The sequence below is a fragment of the Dryobates pubescens genome, chromosome 4 (genome assembly GCF_014839835.1).
Source record: "Dryobates pubescens isolate bDryPub1 chromosome 4, bDryPub1.pri, whole genome shotgun sequence".
Classification (NCBI taxonomy): Eukaryota; Metazoa; Chordata; class Aves; order Piciformes; family Picidae; genus Dryobates; species Dryobates pubescens.
Window position 1 is genome coordinate 2,207,823 of NC_071615.1, and position 19,023 is coordinate 2,226,845.

At 45.6% G+C, this 19,023-nt stretch overlaps 1 protein-coding gene across 3 annotated transcripts; it reads left to right on the plus strand.

Annotated features, from left to right (window-relative positions):
• Window positions 1-1,181: 1,181 nt before the first annotated feature.
• On the plus strand, window positions 1,182-14,462 carry COPS3 (COP9 signalosome subunit 3). Of its 3 annotated transcripts, none has more exons than XM_054180289.1 (12): window positions 1,182-1,338; window positions 4,684-4,813; window positions 5,901-6,013; window positions 6,126-6,175; window positions 7,116-7,208; window positions 7,896-8,075; window positions 9,403-9,543; window positions 10,643-10,816; window positions 12,247-12,333; window positions 12,648-12,761; window positions 13,911-13,991; window positions 14,239-14,462. In XM_054180289.1, the coding sequence occupies exons 1-12, from the start codon at window positions 1,260-1,262 to the stop codon at window positions 14,290-14,292; spliced, it is 1,296 nt and encodes a 431-aa protein (XP_054036264.1). In that variant the 5' UTR covers window positions 1,182-1,259; the 3' UTR covers window positions 14,293-14,462. The 3 variants fall into 3 exon arrangements, with proteins under 3 accessions (XP_054036264.1, XP_054036265.1, XP_054036266.1); XM_054180290.1 differs by having other exon boundaries at window positions 1,182-1,314; XM_054180291.1 differs by lacking the exons at window positions 1,182-1,338; window positions 4,684-4,813 and having other exon boundaries at window positions 5,996-6,013; window positions 7,048-7,208.
• Window positions 14,463-19,023: the final 4,561 nt, after the last annotated feature.

Below are 19,023 nucleotides of genomic sequence, written 5' to 3' on the forward strand. Positions count from 1 at the left end.
GGGGAAGGTTTGTATGTTCTAACGCAGGACCAAAGATCACTCTGGTCAGAAAACACTGCGGAGATTAAAGCTGCTGAAGAAGGGGGAGGCCTCTGAGTGCAGCTAACAGGATTAGGCAACTGCTGAGCTGGGAAAGAAAAGATTCTGGTTGACAGCAATAAAATGGCTTTAATGGGTCCAAAATATTTCATCTTTCAATTCTGGAATGGTTTCCAGTGAAACACATTGCCCTTGCTCCCAGAAAGGGCAAAACGAGCTGTGGAGATCAGGTGACTTGGGGAAGGTCACAGCGTGAATGAATGAAGGAGAAGCACTGGCAGCCAGGCTGTACACGATGGTGATCGTAACAGTGAGGTTAGGAGGGGGAAATGCAACGTTTCAAGTCAGTGTTCTGCTTTGGGAACGTGTTGTTTACGGCAAGGAATGGGATTTGAATATAACTTGGTGTTTCTGCCCAAGCAGCAAGGGAATACATGCACGTTTCCATGAGAGGCAGAAAAAAAATCTTGCTTCTTCATGATATATTGAAGGACTGACAAACTCCCTGCCTGCAGCTGCTCAGGACCACGTTATTTCATCACTTCAACTCCTGCAGGGATGGAAAATAAGGTTTTTATTTATATAAACCCAATGAACCCGAACGAAGAACGCAAATCCTGCTCCCTGATAGCAAGGTGAGCGTTACACAGGATCAGACGACAGCCACCACGTTCAGCCACCGCATTACGCCCGTCAAAGAGGATTAAAGGAATTAAGTCCCTTTGTAGGCACGGGCGGGCCTTCAACACTCGGAGCAGGCCCCCGCTGAGGGCCCCGTGTCGCGGTATGAAGGGTTGGCGGCTCGCCGGTCGGCAGGCCGCCACGCCGCCACCCCCTCACACCGCGACAAGGAGCCCTGATCGGCGTGACGCCATCGTGACGTCACTAAACCCACCCCCCTGCAAACCCTGCTGAGTCACGGCTTCTCCCTTTTGCTTACCGCGGGGTCGCCACTTCCGGGCGGGCGGTTGCCATGGTGATCTCACTTCTCGCGAGAGTTACCGAGGCGCTGGAAGTGACGCACGGCGGCGGGCCTCGCGCGGCACCCGCAGCGGCACCTGATTGGCTGGAAACGGCGGCGGCGCCCGTAGCGGTGGTTTCCTTCCCGCTTCCCGCCCCCCTCCCCTCCGCCCGCCGCTCCCGGCCCGCGCCACCCCCCCCTTCCCTCCCCGCTCCTCCTCCTCTTCCTCCTCCCTCGCCCCGCCTGTCCCGCCGCCAAGATGGCGTCGGCCCTGGAACAGTTCGTCAACAGCGTCCGGCAGCTCTCGGCCCAAGGTGACCGTGGTGAGGGGGGTGGAGGTAAAGCCGCGTGTGGGCCCGGGTGGTGGCGGGGAAGCAGCGCGGCCTGTGGAGGGGGCGGCGGCCAGTGGAGCTTACCAGGCCCTGAGCGGCGGGTTGGGGCCTGGGCTCTCTCATGGCTTTCCCTCAGGTGTGGGGCCGGTGTTCTGCTCCCCAGGGTGTCTCGCCCGGCTCCAGTGGACCGTCGGCGGGATCCCGGCGGGGTTTGACAGGGCGAGAGGGCGCTAGACTTGCAGATTCCTCCTGCCTGATGAGTGGGAATCCGGTGGGTAACCACCACGTTTTTCTTTACTATATCTGTACTGGGGGAAGGAAACAGGCAACCGTAACCACCTGGGGCTTTGCTGGGAGCTTCAGGCTCACGGCAGCAACACCCCAGAGCAAACGCAGGGCTCCATCCCGCAGCCTGCCTGTGGGGCACTGGCTGCCCACCTTGGTTGCTCTCAGGAAGATGAATCCATGAACCCATTGCATGTGTGGGCACTAAGCATTTAACATTAAACGCGACGTCAAGCCCTTTATTTCTCTGGAACGCCTAGATAACATGAGAAGACCAGACACCCAGTTTAAAAGCAAAGATCAACAGAGGAACAGTTCCACTTTCCCCTTTTGCCTGAGCAGCAGAAAGCATCGGTGGTTCAGATGGGGCCTGGCCCCTCTCAACTTTCTTTCTCAGGCACAGAGCCAGTGCTCTGCAGCCCCAGGAGGCTGGCATGGTCCTTGCTGCACACAGAGGTGGTCTCAGAAGCATCCTGGAGGGGTTTGACAGGGCATGAGGGTCTAACTATGTCCTTCATGGTGCTCCATGCTTTCCCAGCAAGGGGTAATGGCTTTTGGTAGCCTGAGGTTCTGGATTAGTGGAGTGAATCTGGGAGCAGTGGTCTACTGAAATCCAAGCCTTGAGCATGAGAAAGGAAAAGCAGGCATCAAAGGGACTTTGACTGGGATTGTATATCCCAGGCTGTCACCTAACTGATGAGCCTGTAAGTTGTGGGATGTGTGATTTAAAATACGTTTCAGCAGTATTAGCTTTATTAGAACATGATCAGAAGAGTCCTGCCTTACCACAAAAGTGTATGGTGGGAGGTCTGAGACTGCAGATCAGAACTGCCATGAGCAAGTCTTCAGGAAGTGTTCTAATATCTGTAGTTAGAATCCCATATTTTCATTGCCATTCTTCCTGTGTGCTTGCACAGCATTTCCTAGTTCTTGAGCTTCCACTTTGCATTGATTCTCCCTGAAGTGTGTTCTGAGTGTTTCTAAGACGTGGGATGCTTGATCCCTGCAACTGATCAGAAAATTGATGCTTTCCTGTGTGGCCCCAGGCTTTATCTCTGGCAGTTACTTTTGGGTGGAGCCCAAACTTGCTCTTGCTCTGATTTAACTTATTAAGTAATAGAGCATTTTTATGGGGATGTAAGGTCCAAGAAACAAATTCTACCTGCAAGGTGCAGGTACAAATCAGATGGAAGATGATTCTTTGGTAGTTTAGCTGGAGAACTTTTGCATCCACAAAACCTTGTAATGAAAAGGTTCAAGGAGAGACTGGTTGAGTTTATGGAAGGTCTCCTGTCAGGGATGAGCCAGATAAACATTCTCTGTGAGAAAGTAAATCAAGACACCAAAGAGGCTGCTGGAGAGCATACAGGAGTCTGTGTACTCGTGGTGGTGTTGATTTCTGATTATCAGCACTTGGCTGCATGGGAGGTGGCATAAATAGACATTTAGTTGGGCCTGGTGTGGGTATCTCTGCTTACCCTGGAAGATGGCTGGGGGGGGCTTGGGGGCCAAGGGGTTTGGGGGGGGGTTTGGTTTTGCTCTGTTCTTTAGGGGAGTGCTTGGTGATAAAATCATAACACGAAGCACAGACTGGTTTGGATTGGAAGGGACTGTCAGTGGTCATCTCTGCCAACTGCCCTGCTGTTGGCAGGGACATCTGTGACTCAAGCAGGTTGCTCAGAGCCCCAGACAACCTCACCTGGAATGATTTCAGGGATTGAGGTGTCTTCCACCTCTCTGGGCAACCTGGTCCAGGATCTCACCACCATCAGTGTCAAACATGTCTTCTTTCTCTTTAGTCTGAATAGCCTTCTTGTAGTTTCAAACCATCACCCTTTGTCCTGGTGCAGCAGGCCCATAGAGTAGCTGCAGAGCGGGTGGATTTCTCTACAGGGAGGACACAGCAGTATGATATTGCAGTGCTTGAATACCAGTATCAGCCCATCAGGGGTTTTACAAGCCCTGTTCCTTTCCATCATCATGCTTGGAGTTTTGGGGAACATGGTTTTGGGGACAGGTTTCTGGAGTTCCTAGGCTCTGGTCACCCATTTGGATTTATTGATCCTTCCATTGCTTCAAAGCCTGGCAGGGCTACAGGGCTTCCCAGGTTTTCAAAGGAGAAGGCCAGAGAGATGGGGGCAGTGTAAATCCCTGTGAATAGAGGCACTATTCCTCATGCCATGAAGATTTTTGTAAGGGTCAGAGAACCTCTGGTTTGGCTGTTTGGTTTTTTTTCCTCTCTAATCTGCAAGGATTGAACATTGAAACAATACTCTGCTTCAGAAAGGAGTAATTTTAGTTCAAGTAATTGAGGGAGAGAGAGAGTTTTAAAGCACTTCATGATGATGGGTCCGCTTTCTTTGTGAGGGGTTTGGAGCTTTCCCTACCTTCCTAATCCAAAGTAGTTGCCTTTTGTGCTGTGCTCATGGCTCACAGCAAATAAAATAGCATTGTAGTTTTAATTATACAAAGTACATTTAAAAAGAGATGCTTTAATCCTTTTGTTGTAGCTACTTGGTTGTGATTTTAATGTCTGCTTCCAAAAGATGCTCTTGAGCAGGCCTGAGAAGTGGATAGGGACCTGGAGATGCAGCAAGGACTGAGCTTACTATTGGGGTTTTCTTAGGAAGCAGAGAGGATGTTTTGTTTACTGTTTTGTTTTGGGTTTGTTTTGGTTTGTTTTTCCCTTCAGCACCCAGAAAGCACAACTGTGGATAAATAGATCCACGTGAGGCAAAATTCTGCATCAGTTCTCTGGGCAGAGTTTTGTAGATGTAGTTTAGATGGAGCTTGGCTTTGCTACGAGACCCTTTCTAAGGAGGTGAGCCCATGGTGCTTTTCATGTGAGTTTGTGTCCTCTGGGCATCCTTTGCAACCCCAAAGGTCAGAAGCTTGACTGTCACCTTGGTAAAAATACCCAGTGGCCACATCACTTCTTGCAAATGAACATCTCTGAAAGAAAATGGAATCCTCAGGGTGATGCTGTTCTCTGCTCAGGTGTGATGAAGTGTGGGCATGCCTGGGTGCTCTCTGGTGAGAGTCTGACACTGCTGTTTTGTGTTTCAGGACAAATGACCCAGCTTTGTGAACTGATCAATAAAAGTGGAGAACTGCTAGCAAAAAATCTGTCCCATCTGGATACAGTGCTTGGTGCCCTGGATGTGCAGGAACACTCTCTAGGAGTTCTTGCTGTCTTGTAAGTGTTGCTTTCTTTTAGCTAAGCACCTTCAGGTGAAAATTTCAGGCAGCCTGCTGAATTGTCAGCCTCAGGGTTTTCTTCTGGACAGAGATATTTTCAGTCTGCATTTCCTAGCATGGTGCATAGTTTACTTTGGTGAGGCACATTTTTATTAATGAAAATACCAAGGCAAAATTGTCTTCTCAGAAGAGAAATGGAGCTTGTAAATGCCATTACTGTCAAATGGTGATACTGTGGGGGGTTGTTTTCATTAAGGTTCTTGTGTTCATAAGTATTTTACCATATGTGTTCAGCAAAAAGGCATACAATCAACTTTTAAGACTTGGTTGGCAGGACATTGGCATGCTGAACTGTAAACATGAAGGTTCTTATCATAGTTGTGGGTTATTTGTCTCTAGACAGCACTGAGGCTCTTGCTGCTGCCTGTAGGTTAAGATAGTACTTGAATTGCTTTGGTAATGCTAAGTTAAAGATATTTGGCCCTGATGAAGGGGTCCAGCAGTTGCAGTATGGACAGGATCTGGTATCTTCCAACAGCATCACAGAGAGCTTTTTCTGTGTGTGTTTGTGCCATTTGTAACATACATAGCCAGAGGTTTTTGTCCTCAGATGAGTGTAGTCATAGCTCATCCTGCAGAAGCAGCAGTGTGCAGGGCTACAGCTTATAGGATGCTAAGGAACCCCCAGAGATGGAAAGAAACTGGAAGTGAGGAGAAAGAGATTCGATCAAGAGATGCACATCTAATAAGAGAAGAGTTGAGAAATCTTGAGCAGGAGATGGTTGTAGGATAGACAAAGCTGTCCAGAGAAGTTCTGTGGCTGGGTGTTACAGTTCATCATCATTAGCCACTGTTCCCATTGTGATTGTAAGTGTTGTACCAGATAAGATGGTCTCTGTCCTCCACACTTTGTTCTGAACTGAGGTTTGCACTAGGCCGAGAATGGGGGTGTGCACAGCAGCCACCTGCCGTGAGCACTTGGGGTTTGTTTGCAAACATCCACATGCATTTCTAAAGACTGAGTGAAGCTTCTTTTATTCAGCTCCAAACTTTGAGTGCTAAACCTCTTTGTTTGTTTGTTTTAGGTTTGTGAAGTTTTCTATGCCCAGCATCCCTGACTTCGAAACCTTATTCTCGCAGGTGCAGCTTTTTATCAGCACTTGTAACGGGGAACACATTAGATATGCAACAGACACTTGTAAGTTCAGTTGCTTTCAGACTTGGTGTATGTTTTGGGTGGTTTCATACTGCTGCTTTTTCACTGTGGTGTTTTCTTTTTTCCTTTTTTCTTTTGCCTTAACTGTATTCAGTTGCTGGCCTGTGCCACCAGTTAACAAATGCCCTTGTGGAGAGAAAACAGGTGAGCAAATATCATCACAGAATAACTAGTACAGTAAGCTACCTACTAGTAGTACAGTGCAGTAGCACAATAAACTAGTAGTGTCTACACTAGTACAATAAGCTACCTACACATCCAGCTCATAAAGGGGATGTTACCACTCTCTTACTCTCATCATAAAGGTTTGCCACTGACTTCATGTTGAGTATTTTTGTGCAGCTCCTTACTTGTGACTTTCAATTGAGAGGTAATGAGCTAAACCAAAATGTTAAGGTTTCTTTAAGCACAGCTGAAAGAAGATGCATTTGGGGGGAGGGGGGAGGGACATTGCCTGAAAAGGTGCTCTTGCACAAACTAGCAAATCTCTAGTACCTCGAATGTTCTCCAGATGATGTGTGTGTGAGTAGGAGAGAGCTGCAAAAGTTGTTATCCCTGGTGAGTCAGCGATGCTAGTTTTGGTGTTACTCTCACCAGTGTTATATAATGCTCTTAACAAAATGCCTTAAAATGTAAAGGAGGCCTGGTTAAGAGCTAGTTGACCAATGGTTTTGTTGCTAAGCTACTGACTTTCAGGCTACTTGAGCAAAACCTAGCCTGAAATAGAAGTAGAGACCAAATCTGGTAAAGCAAAAGCCTCACCTTTGTTATTTGGTGGGAGTCAAAATAGTGTCATGGGGTCAAGAAAGATTTTCTTATTGATCCAAATCACTGTACTCCTGATGAGCTTGGCTCTGGGGAGCTGAATTGATGACTTCATTTAGTTTATCAGCAGAAATTATATAGCCAAGGTTAATTTTATTTTTGGAGAGCCTTCAATACCCTACAAAAAGGGAGCCTCAGGTTAACTATTACTTAATGGAACCTGTCAATTAGTGTTATTTTTCATTTGTAAGTGTCAACATAAGATCCAATGTGCTGCCATCTATGAGAAATTATCTGAAAGAGATGTAATTTCTGACAGCCCCTGCGAGGAATTAGCATTCTCAGACAAGCCATAGACAAGATGCAGATGAACACAAACCAGCTGACCTCAATACATGCAGATCTCTGCCAGGTAAGGGGAGCAAAAGGGCTTTTTATGAGACATAAAGCTTTTAAGATACTTAAAACCCTTTGAAGAAATACATGTTCGCATTTTGCAGTGAAAAATGTCTTTTAACTGTTGGGGTTTTACTTTGGTCCCAGAAATAAATGATACAATCTGCTGCAATAAAATCCCCTTCTATTAATTTTAAGTGTTCAGTGCATGTCCCCAGATTGTGGTTCTGCTGATAACTTCTGAAAGTCCTTTGAGATCAGTTCTGTCTGGGCTCAAAGTCAGCCACAGCTTCTCTTAGGCATTTTTAAGTGTAATATCCAGATACTGTTTGCTCAGCGCTGACAAAAGGCCTGTTTGTCTCGGTGTCTTTGGCCTGGATTTGCACTTCTGTCTCACTCTTGGCTCCTGGGATTTAGGGCTGGACAGGAATGTTTAGTGCAATATTTAGTGCTGCCAGCTTGGTAGCCTGGAAGGTCTGGAGTTTCAAACAGCTTTGTCAGAGTCTCATTTCTTTAGGATTCAGATCATTCCTAACAGCTCACAACCACTGATGAGCAATCTGTGTTACAGCACTGATAGCTTTTCACCCTTGGAGGAATGAGTTTTCTTTGAGTACTAGGTGAATTTTAGTTTCAGCTTCTTCCTCGTGGATATTTGCATGAAAATGGCTAATCTCTTAAAACTTGCTGTATTTTCTTGTAGCTCTGTTTGTTAGCAAAATGCTTTAAACCTGCCCTCCCATATCTAGATGTGGACATGATGGATATTTGTAAAGAGAATGGGGCATATGATGCGAAGCACTTTTTATGTTACTACTACTATGGTGGGATGATATACACTGGGCTAAAGAATTTTGAAAGAGCACTCTACTTTTATGAACAGGTAACTTTTAAATCAAGTGGTAAGTTTCAAAATGTGGTGAATTGAAAGGCAAAAGCAGGCTCTCTAGTAGCACTGAGAGAGCAGATCATCTGTGGATCTGCCACCCAGGACAGCAGTAAAAGCCACAAAGCTAACCTAAAACTCAAGCAGCCTCCAATTATTTCTGTCCTTCACCTTAAGGATGTCATTCTGCTAACAGATCTGTGCTGCAGTTCATCATTCCCATAGGTTTTGGGTTAGCACCTGCATGCACTGTAGTAATGCACAAAAGCTCAGTTGGGTTGATGTTTGCTGTTAGCCCTTTTATGAAGGGTACACCCTGAGCACTACTCCTCAGCATAAAAAGTGAGGTAATGAGCAAGCTGTCTTTTGAGGTGTTTTTCTTTAAGAAGATCTCTTCCAGCCAAGTACCTCATGTCCCATGAAACTATGCAACTCAAAGGTTGATGTTAAATTTATCTCACTATAAATATTTCTTTCAGATGCCTGCTTATTACTGCTCACAGGCTGGCATTCAGATTTATGTGTTCTTAAAGGAAAAATAGTCCTGTGGTTTTGACAAGACCTGTGCTAATTTTAGGAGGCTGTTATGCTTCTTTAGGGCTATTACAATATTTGCTACTTTTACTTTGTGTGAAAGAAGAGAAAAATGGCAAAATTGGGAAGACTCTGGGGGTGTGTCAAATGTGCAAAATAAGCTGGTGCAGCATTTTTCTGTAAACAAGGGTCAGCTCTTGAGCTGTATTCCTAGTAAGCTAAAGTCCTTTCTCCCTGCTCTGCAGACCTCTTTCAGCATTCTGAAATATGAGATCTGATGACATAATAGCTTTATAAAGGTCTTTAAGGATCTGTGTCAGTCCAGGTTCCACAGGAACTGTATCATCATTCCTGGTAACAAGTAGCTGCAGGTGATTTCTAGTACAGCTTTAGATAAAGATACCAAGGAAAAAGGGCTTAGTTTGATCTTAACAGGGTTCTTCCAAGGTAGCATCACTGTAACATGTTTTGAGTGGCTTGTATAGAACAAGGATAGACAGAGGAAGCTGGGGGGTTTTCAGCCCAGAGAAGAGAAGACTCCAGGAGCACATTACAGCTGCCATACAGTACCTGAAGGGATCCTACAGGAAGGCTGGAGAGGGACTTTTTATAAGGGTGTCTTGTGACAGGACAAGAGGGAATGGTTTTAAGCTGAGGGAGTGTAGGTTTAGTCTGAATCTTGGTAAGAAGTTTTTCAGTACAAAGGTGGTGGGACTGTGGAATTTTGTTAGTGCAGTAGCTGCCAGTATAAGTATACTAAAATTGTATTCCATTTCTTTTCCTTGCTTAGGCAATAACTACTCCAGCCATGGCAGTCAGTCATATTATGTTGGAATCCTATAAAAAGTATATTCTAGTTTCTTTGATACTACTTGGCAAAGTTCAGCAGCTACCAAAATACACTTCCCAGATAGTTGGTAGGTTCATTAAGGTAAGTCATGTGAATGCAGCTAATTAACAGAACAACAAATCTGAAGTAGTAAATGAGTATTTTTTTCCCTACCCTCATTTGATGGCACTGTGGAATATTGCAGACCATGGGAAACAATGCACAGTATGCAGAGGGCAACCTCTTGCTATCCTTCCAGTGTACTGTAACTAAAGATTGGCCAATTCTACAAACTCCTGTTCATATTGATTACACAGCTTTTAAAACTTACATGTGAAAGAACTTTAGGGCTGGTTGGTATTTATCAATATTTTCTTCACTGCCACATCCCTTGATAGCATTTACAAACAAAACTCAGATTTCACTTGGCTTTCAATAGGCAGTGGCCTTGTAAAAAACATTCAGCCTGGGACTTCATCTAGTTGAAGTCTGAAATGCTAACTAGTTTATTCCAAACTCCAGCTGTTTAAAGATAGCTCTGAAAAAGCTGAAGGCTGGGAGTCTGTAAGCATTCTGATAGGACATGTAGAGAGGAGGACAAAAGCTGCTAGTGAGAGCATTCTGGTCCCAGGTAGATCACAGAGTTCTAAAAGTTAGCTCTTACTTAGCAATTATTTTGTTGATTCGTGACCAAAACTCTTAAGAGCTCCAAAAATCTTCCTCTGCTTTCAGATGCAGGCTCAAACAACTGGCATTTTAAAGTCCTTTAGGTGAATGACTCCTCCCCCTCTGCTGCATCTCTGTTGTCCATGCTGTGATGCATCATGACTGAGGATGAGGGTGTCTTAGAACAACTGGAGCAGCTGGGCAGTGACTGGTCAATGTGCTGTTAATCTTGAATTCAGCTTACTTCATGTGCTGGTCAGCTGATGGACTTGATCTTGCACTGCCATAACTAGAACTGGCACACAGGGAGTGGTGTTTGCTGGAGGTGGTATCCCAGGAATACAGATGCAGTGTTTGAGGATCTGTCGTTGCCATAAAGCTGTGGAGGGGCACCTTGTATTTTTTATGAGAGATGCTCGAGCCGCTTAAATGCACTTGGATGCCTGTGTAGCTTTGGTGTTGAAGCAGTGAGTAGATTCTGTGAGGCTGTTTGAACACTGTTCTTTAAGCAGGGTTCTCACTTTTCTCCTTGCAGCCCCTTAGCAATGCTTACCACGAATTAGCACAAGTTTATTCAACCAATAAACCCTCGGAGCTTCGAAACCTGGTGAACAAACACAGCGAAACCTTCACAAGGGATAACAATATGGGGCTGGTGAAGCAATGCTTGTCATCTCTCTACAAAAAGAATATTCAGAGGCTAACCAAGGTAAGATGCAGGAGTTTTGCTCTGCTGAGGAATTGTGATTAGTTTTTTCTCGGGTGTGTCAGAGAATCACACGATGGTTTGGCTTGGAAGGGAACTTTAAGATAATCTAGCTCCAGCTCCCCTCCCATGGGCTGGGACACCTCCTGCTGGACCAGGCTTCTCAAGGCCCCATCCAGCCTGGCCTTGAACACTTCCAGGCTTGGAGCCTCCACAACTTCTCTGGGCAACCTGCTGCAGTGCCTCACCACCCTCACTATGAAGAATTTCTTCCTAATGCCTAATCTAAATTGATCTTCTATTTTGAAACCATTAACCCTCGTCCTGTCACTAGTGTGGTAGTGTCACAACTAGATACCTTTGTGAAACATATCACCACCTCTTCTGTATCTGCTGTAAGGTCTATGCAGAGCCTTCTCCAGGCTGAACAGCCCCTACTCTCTCACCCTGTCTTCACAGGAGAGGTGCTCCAAGCCCTCTGATCATCTTCATGGCCCTCTCCTGTACCTGCTCCAACAGTTCCATGTCCTTCTGGTGTTAAGTGGCTCCAAATCTGGACTCAGCACTGCAGGTGGGGCCTCACCAGAGTGGAGCAAAGGGGCAGAATTCCCTCTCTTAACCTGCTGCCCATGCTGTTGGGCATTGCAGCCCAGGATGCTAGAAATGTACTCAATTTAGAGCAAAAGGAGAATGTGGTAATGTCACAGAGAAATGACCCAACCCGAGATTTGTGCCTCGAACAAATGGGACTGAAACGCTCTCTATGGGAAGCCAATTCCATTGGCTGCTTATGCATTATTTAAAAGGTGGTTCAATAGGTCTGCTTATAAAGGGCTTTGCCCATGAGATTCTCACACAAAACAGTTGAGAGAGCTGCTACCCAGTGACCTCCTTCTGTTTGGAAGATAGAACTTTACAGGCTACTCAATTAGAGACTAGGGAGTGACTAGGACAGATTTTGGAAGTGGTGGAGTTTTGTGCTCCTTCAGCTGAGAGGTTGATTCTTGAAGATGACTGCAGGGGTGGGGCTCTTTTTTGGCAAGCTACTGTTTGCTACTGTAGAAATAATCTTATAAGGAATGCACTGCACACATCTCTTGAAAGAAACTCATTCAAGGGATGGACAATGATTTTTTTGTGAGTAAAAAGGTGAGGGAAGGGGTTGGGTGTGTCAGGACTGTGTCTGGGGTAAAAAGAAATTGCAGGAATGGAGTAATGACTCCCTTGGTTTGGTCCACATGTATGAGTAACTAACAAATGAATGTCTGGAGGAAGAACTGGCTCCACTCTCAGTGCCTTTTGAAGCAATAACTGTGTGTTCCACTTGTTCTTTCCCATTGGACTTACAAAGTAACATTTCATAGGCCCTGAAGGATTGGCAGGGAAAGCCCTCACCCTCTAGTTCTAATGGTTTGATACTTGCTGTGTTTCAGACGTTTTTAACATTGTCATTACAAGACATGGCAAGTCGAGTGCAGTTGTCTGGGCCCCAGGAAGCAGAAAAATACGTCCTCCACATGGTAAGGCTTGGCTGAACTAGCCTCATTTAGAAACTGAGCCCCCAGAAGACACTCTGGAGAGTTCTGCATGGCTGGAGAATGGCTCTTTTAGAGCATGAAGCAAATGCTGTTGGTCTGCTGTGGTGTTCAGACCGTTCTCAAAAGATCCTGAAAGATGTTCTCTGCCTGAGATAAAACAGGGAGCATTTGCTGTGGGAAGCTGTTAGGGAATAAAAGGCAAAGAAGTTAAAAGTGATTCCATGAGGAATCTGTGTTACAGTCACCCGAAAGTCTGCTTTTAGTGGCAGCTTACATGAAAGCTTCTCTCATTTCAGATAGAAGATGGTGAAATCTTTGCTAGTATTAATCAGAAAGATGGTATGGTCTGTTTCCATGATAATCCTGAAAAATACAACAATCCAGCTATGCTTCATAACATTGATCAGGAGGTAAGGCTTCAAGATATTTACTGCTTTTTGAATTCCTACTGAAGACCCTTAGTCTGTAATCAGAGAGCTGCTGGGAGAAGCCAGTGTAGGTAACTCACAGGGTAGAGATTAAGGGCTAGGAAAATCAGCATTTGGCTATTTCACAGTACTGCTATTTAGAATGATAGAATTGTTAGGGTTGGAAGGGACCTCAAGGATCATCCAGTTCCAACCCCCCTGCCATGGGCAGGGACTCCTCACACTACATCAAGTTGCCCAGAGCCACATCCTGCCTGGCTTTCAAAACCTCCAGGGATGAGGCTTTTACTGCCTCCCTGGGCAACCTGTGCCAGTGTCTCACCACCCTCATGGGGAAGAACTTCTTCCTAACATCCAATCTGAATCTACCCATTTCTAGTTTTGCTCCATCCCCCCCAGTCCTATCACTCCCTGACACCCTAAAAAGTTCCTCCCCAGCTTTCTTGTAGCCCCCTTCAGATACAATTAGGTCTCCTCAGAGCCTTCTCTTCTCCAGACTGCACAGCCCCAACTCCCTCAGTCTGTCCTCACAGCAGAGCAGCTCCAGCCCTCTGCTCATCCTCGTGACCCTTCCCTGGATACCTCCCAGCACCTCCAGATCCTTCCTGTACTAGGGGCTCCAGAACTGGACACTTAGATTTTGTATTGATGGTCTGTTCCTATCAGTGCATTCCCTGTTGTATCTTCTCTGTGCATGCTTGAGATGTTTCAGTAGATTGACTGCTTGACATTAGTGATGTGAAGTTCCTGGAACTGAACTGATCAGAAAGGTTGTGTTTAGAGCTTGAGATTTCAGGGATCAGTGTCAACAACCTACCTGGAGTTTGAGGTGGGTTATCCACACAGGACTATCTATCAGTGGCCTTAAAAGGGGTTGTTGGGAAGAGTGGATCAAAATAAAGGAATGAAAAATGCTCTGACACTTCTGGTTGGGAGATTGATGGGATGGGAACATTCTGACATGGAACTTGTGTGATGGCAGAAGTTAGTGGTTCCACAAAGCACAAGCCATCTTCAAGGTCATAGAATGTTAGAGGTTGGAAGGGACCTCCAGAGATCATCAAGTCCAATCCCATGTCATACCCTGGCTGGGCAAAGTAACCACCTTCACCTTAATTGTTTGTTTTTAAGATGCTGAAATGTATAGAGCTTGATGAACGACTGAAAGCCATGGATCAAGAGATCACTGTGAACCCTCAGTTTGTGCAGAAGGTAATTCATTTAATGTCTTGCAAGAGTGTGTAAGAGACTCAGTGCAGCGGATGTTGGTGTTTACACTGTTAATAAGTACATGCTAATAATAACCCATGCATAAGCAGCATGCCTTACACTGAAGAGGAAGTGCATGCTATTCCATCTGCACTTTATTTTCCTACCTGTTAACTTCAAAGAACTGTCTTGTCTCGAAGGTAAAAACCTCCAGACCTGTTTTGAAAACAAATAACTCTCTCCCTTCCAGAGCATGGGATCTCAAGAAGATGACTCAGGGACCAAACCATCCAGTTATTCTTGAAATTAATGTTGCTCACCACTCCGCTTTCAAGTAAAGGCTTATGAAAGAGTCACGCCTGGAATAGGGCATTGAGGAGTTCCACGAAGAGAGCAGAGAGAACTGAGCTTTGCTTTTCACCTGGACATTAAGAAAATTAAAAGGAAAACAAAACAAAACACACACAAAAAAAACCCACCCCACCCCGAGAACACCCTCTCAGTACTGTATAATACCAGAAATATTCTCTGCAAAGAAAAAAGGAAATCTCAAACCTGAAACTTTCAAAGTCTGTTGTGGATTTATTTATCTTCAGATTAACATGGTTAAAATGCATTAAATCATCAACCTTTTGTTTTAAAGGGTTTGAATGTTGCTGTGTTTCTGTAGCAGTCTTCTCTTTTTTTTTTTTTCTTCCCTCTCCTCTTCTGCAAAAAAACAAAAAGTGTTATTCAGGGAAAAATACAAACTAGTGTTGGTTCACTTGCAAGGGAATTACTGGTTCATTATTCTGTGTTTAAAGTTGGCTCAGAGTGCAGATTGATCATATGTGTGGCAGGGCAGGGAGAGGGGTGGAGTTTGAAGTCAGTTCTCTGGGTTATGGTTTGTGTATGCCTGGTGTAGCTGGCTGTTAAATGAAGCAAGGACAGTGCCCTTCCTAAAAGGATGAGCCTGTTAACAAGTCCTTGTAAGGCTGTAGGGATTTATGTAACTATAGGAAATCCATACCTGACAGCCACTTAGGATTTTAAGTTTCTGGTACAAAATACCTTCTGATAGTATTTGCTCTTAGATCAAATTTATTAGACCTAAACAAAAGGATATTTGGTGTTTTGGAGGCTGCTGGATGTGAAGTTGTTCACACTGAAAGAAATGTAAATGTTTATTCCTATATATTTGATGTGAAGTTATTCAGTGCAGTGGGAATCAGTTTAAGTGAAGGCCAGGCTGTAGATCTTTGTTTCCAAAGAAAACAGTTTTCACCTGGAACACAGAATTCTGTAGAGCTCTCAAAATGGAGGCTTTTATTTGGAGATAATATGCTGGAATGTTCTCTGGGTTTTAACTCACGATTTTAAACATGAAAGTGGTGTTGGATTAAGTGCTTCACCCCTTAAATCAATGAGCTTTTTAATTCTCTGTGGTTCTCAAGCATCTGAAGGTTCTCACTCTTCAAACACCTTTGAAAACACTTCATGTCAGTGCAGATCTCCTACTGTCAGGCATAAATAAACCTGTCATCAAGTCAGAGAGAAACTCAGCATCCAGTGCTTCCTACTTAAATGCCTGACAAGGAGCTGCTTGCTGCTGCTAACCTGCCAGCTTTTTTTCAGGAGCCTAAGTGGGAGCTGAGCATTTCTGGCTCTTGCCACCTGCAGCTTGTATGTATTGAGGTCAGCCCTGGTTGAAAATGCTCCATTTGTGCTTCCAGTGCTGATGCAGAGCTGTTGGGGTTGTCACTTAAAATTGGTGTCCTCGTTCTAGCAGAGCCTCTGTGGCAGCAGTATGCTTCTAGTAGGAGAGAGATGTCCCCAGGTTGTTGTCAAGGTGGTGAAAGATGTTTTTATTTAAGAATATAAAATAGCAGTTTAGTGTTGAACACAGCCTAGATCCATAGTGTTAGTAGCTCACCACTGAGTATTTGTGCTTCCTATCATAGAGACTTCCATATTTGAAAGCAGTTGTTACACCTCACCTTAAAGCAGATCTTGGGGTTTTTCCATAACTTGCCTTACCACTCATGTAATTAAAGATATGGAAGATTTCTTGAAGGGTTCTTTTTTTTCCCTCCCCCCCTAGTTAATCCTGCAGTGATTTAAATGCTGAACATGCTTCTGCAATTTTCCTCTCTGGTCCTGTGGAAGTGTTAATTTAGAGGATTAGTAATGCCGTGGGCTCAGGCACGAAGCGAGGTTGTTGCAGTGTTGACAGCCATGAGCAGCAGTCATAGAAAGGACAGCAAATGACTAACCCCAAACTGCCACCCCTATAGAAATGTGGATGGATGGGCTCTTGTTGCCAGGGGAGAATGTGTGCAGGCTGCTTTCATAGAGTTGGAGAAGAACCAGATGTGTCCACTTGGCAGTGGCTGAGCTTTTATATCACTAGTTCCCATTAGTGAGTGCGGATTTACCTGCTGAGAGCTGCAGGATGGATTTCTATCTATGGAATTAGAAATGAACTAATACAGGCAGCCAGCAAACAGCAGCTACATTTTCTCTTCTGCTTAGAGTAGGTAAAAATAAATCCATGCTCACATCAAAAGGCTGCTAGAAAGAGCTGTGTAATAGTTTCAAATGATTTATTACCCTGTTCTTAATCTGATTTGCAAGAGGGCAAATGCTTTGAAAGTTAGAGAACTGCTGAGGCTCCTTTTCTGACGTGGGTAGTTGTGCTGTTGAACTCTGCTGCTGGGAATCCACAGCCAGGTCCCACCTGTAGAATCAGCAGATAAAGCATCCACCAAAAGTGCTTCAGGGAAGGGCTTTTAAGTAATAGTTTGATAAACTTTTGATGGTCTGGCATCTGCATGTCTTGAGATACTGATAAATCAGATATTTTAATGAAGTAGCTCCTTCATGTCTTGGAACTAACTGCATGGGCCTGTGGGCAGCTGAGATGCTTTGAGAACTCTTGAGCTTTCTGGCTTTACCTCTGTATTTATTGCAGGGAAGGACTTCTGATCAAATATAGGAACACTGTGCGCTCTGCTCCTCCAAGCTTAGACCATCAGAGGTCTTGTGGCTGGTTCTTCCTCCCATGCATGGCCACAAGATGTGTTCATGAAATGATAATAGAGTGCATGCTTTGATAGCTGCAGCCTGTTTTCATGCATCTGAATTAGCAAAGCTACAAAATGCACTTCCTAAGGGTAGCATTAGATGTGCAACTACACTTCTTAGCCACAGGAGGGGTCTCTAGCTCAATCGTTAGCAGGTATTAAAACATTGCTACAAAGAAAATGATTAGAAGCTGTTTTGTGTACGACCACCCCTGCAATTTCTGTGCCACCCCGGGAGCCGCAGTCAGTGACCTCTGCTGACACACACAGGCTGCCACTGCTCCACGTGCTTTGGTGTAACTCCAGCTCTCTCCTCCCACACAACCACCTTCCTCTCTCCTCCAGTGCAACCGTGACCCGGTGTATGTCTTGTCATAGGCGACCTCTATAACCCAGGAAATGTTTTCTGCATGGCCAAACTGGCTGAGGAGGTTAGTCCTGAGAAGTTGTTTTAAATGTACTATTGGAAAATAAAGATAACAAATGAGTTGCTCTTAGTTTGTCTTAAATGAGATAGTAGGTCGTTTGTATTTGGCTTTTCCTTAGGTCTTTTGGGAGGGGAGGGTCTTGTTGCTTCTCAGGATGTGTCATTCTGGCTGACTGGCAGGAGGTTGCTAGTTGTCTGCTCCGTGAGGCAGTGCCCTCTGCTTGGGAGTTGTTCCAGCGTTGCTGGTGGCTTCTTGGAGCTCTCCTGAACCACCTCGAGTAGAAATAGCAGTTGGTGTTGTGCAGTGTATTTTCCTTGGGAAGTCCTTGTCCAGGATGGGCTCTGGGATTAGATGGGTTTCAGATCAAACACTTCATATTTGATCATTGTGTTACAATAATCCTCACTCTTGCTGGCCATCTGAGTATCATTTTCTTCAGAGGTGTAGCTACTAATGTAATGGCTGCTTGGGTCCAGAAGTACGATGTGATGTATCAGCTATGGCTGCTCTTAGGGTTTGAGTACAGGCATTACTCAGGTGAATGATCCATGCTGCTGCCTTGTGTTAGACTTAATACTCATTTTCAGACTTGGGTGTTTAAAACTCCAATGCAAAGGGGAGGGCAAATTCAGTACTTTTATTATCTTGAAGCCTGAAAGGATTAACAGTTCAGATGGAATTTATTTTTCCATTTCTAGAGATGAACAGTCCTGTACTAAAACTTGAGGCCCTGAACAGAAACTCTAGTAGTGCAAGGGACAAAGGGTTTGTATTGAAGAGCCTACAACAGGCTTGTTTAACTCAGCGTCTTTCAGAAGGTGTTACCTGTGTGAAACATCTTGCTTTTAACTGCTTTATAAACGGGGTGGGGAAAGCCCTCACCTTGTATTTTGAGTAGTTTTGAGAATTCAAACACAGGATGGGTGCTGCCAGTGCTTGTCTTTAAGCGCAAGGTCGGGCCCAGGCTGCAGTGAGCACGGCAGTGCCCTGCGGAGGCACAGGAGAAAGAAAAGGGGGTCCTGCGGAGCCGATAGAGAGGCTCTTTCCCCTGCCCAGGCTGCCCTAAACCCCGCATCAGAGCCCCGCTTGGCCTCCGCCGGGCGCCGCCCGCACACGGCACATGCGCGTGGCCCGCCCCGTGCCCCCGCGCTGTCACGTGACCGACCATGCGGCCCCTACCACCTCGCTCGGGGAGGGGGAGCAGAGCTAAGCCCACTCACGGTGCGGCGCCTGCGGGGCGGCAGCTGATCATCTCACGACTCCGGAGAGTCAGGCACTCTGCATTCTGCGGTGTGACGGCAGGACAGGGAAAGGTGAGGGAGCAGGGAGACCTCTTGCTGATCTTCTCATCTGTCTCCCCCCTTCTTTTGAGGTAATGGCTCTGCCCAGCCCCTGTGGACAGGGCTTCCGTGGGCCGGGTCACTGCCTCGCCCGGGGGGAGCAAGAGGTCCTCGGGAGAGCGGTGGGACGGGCGGCCTCGGTACCGCGGGACTAACGACCTCCTCTGCCCGCCGTCCATCGTCTTCTCTCCCGCCTCGTCTTCTC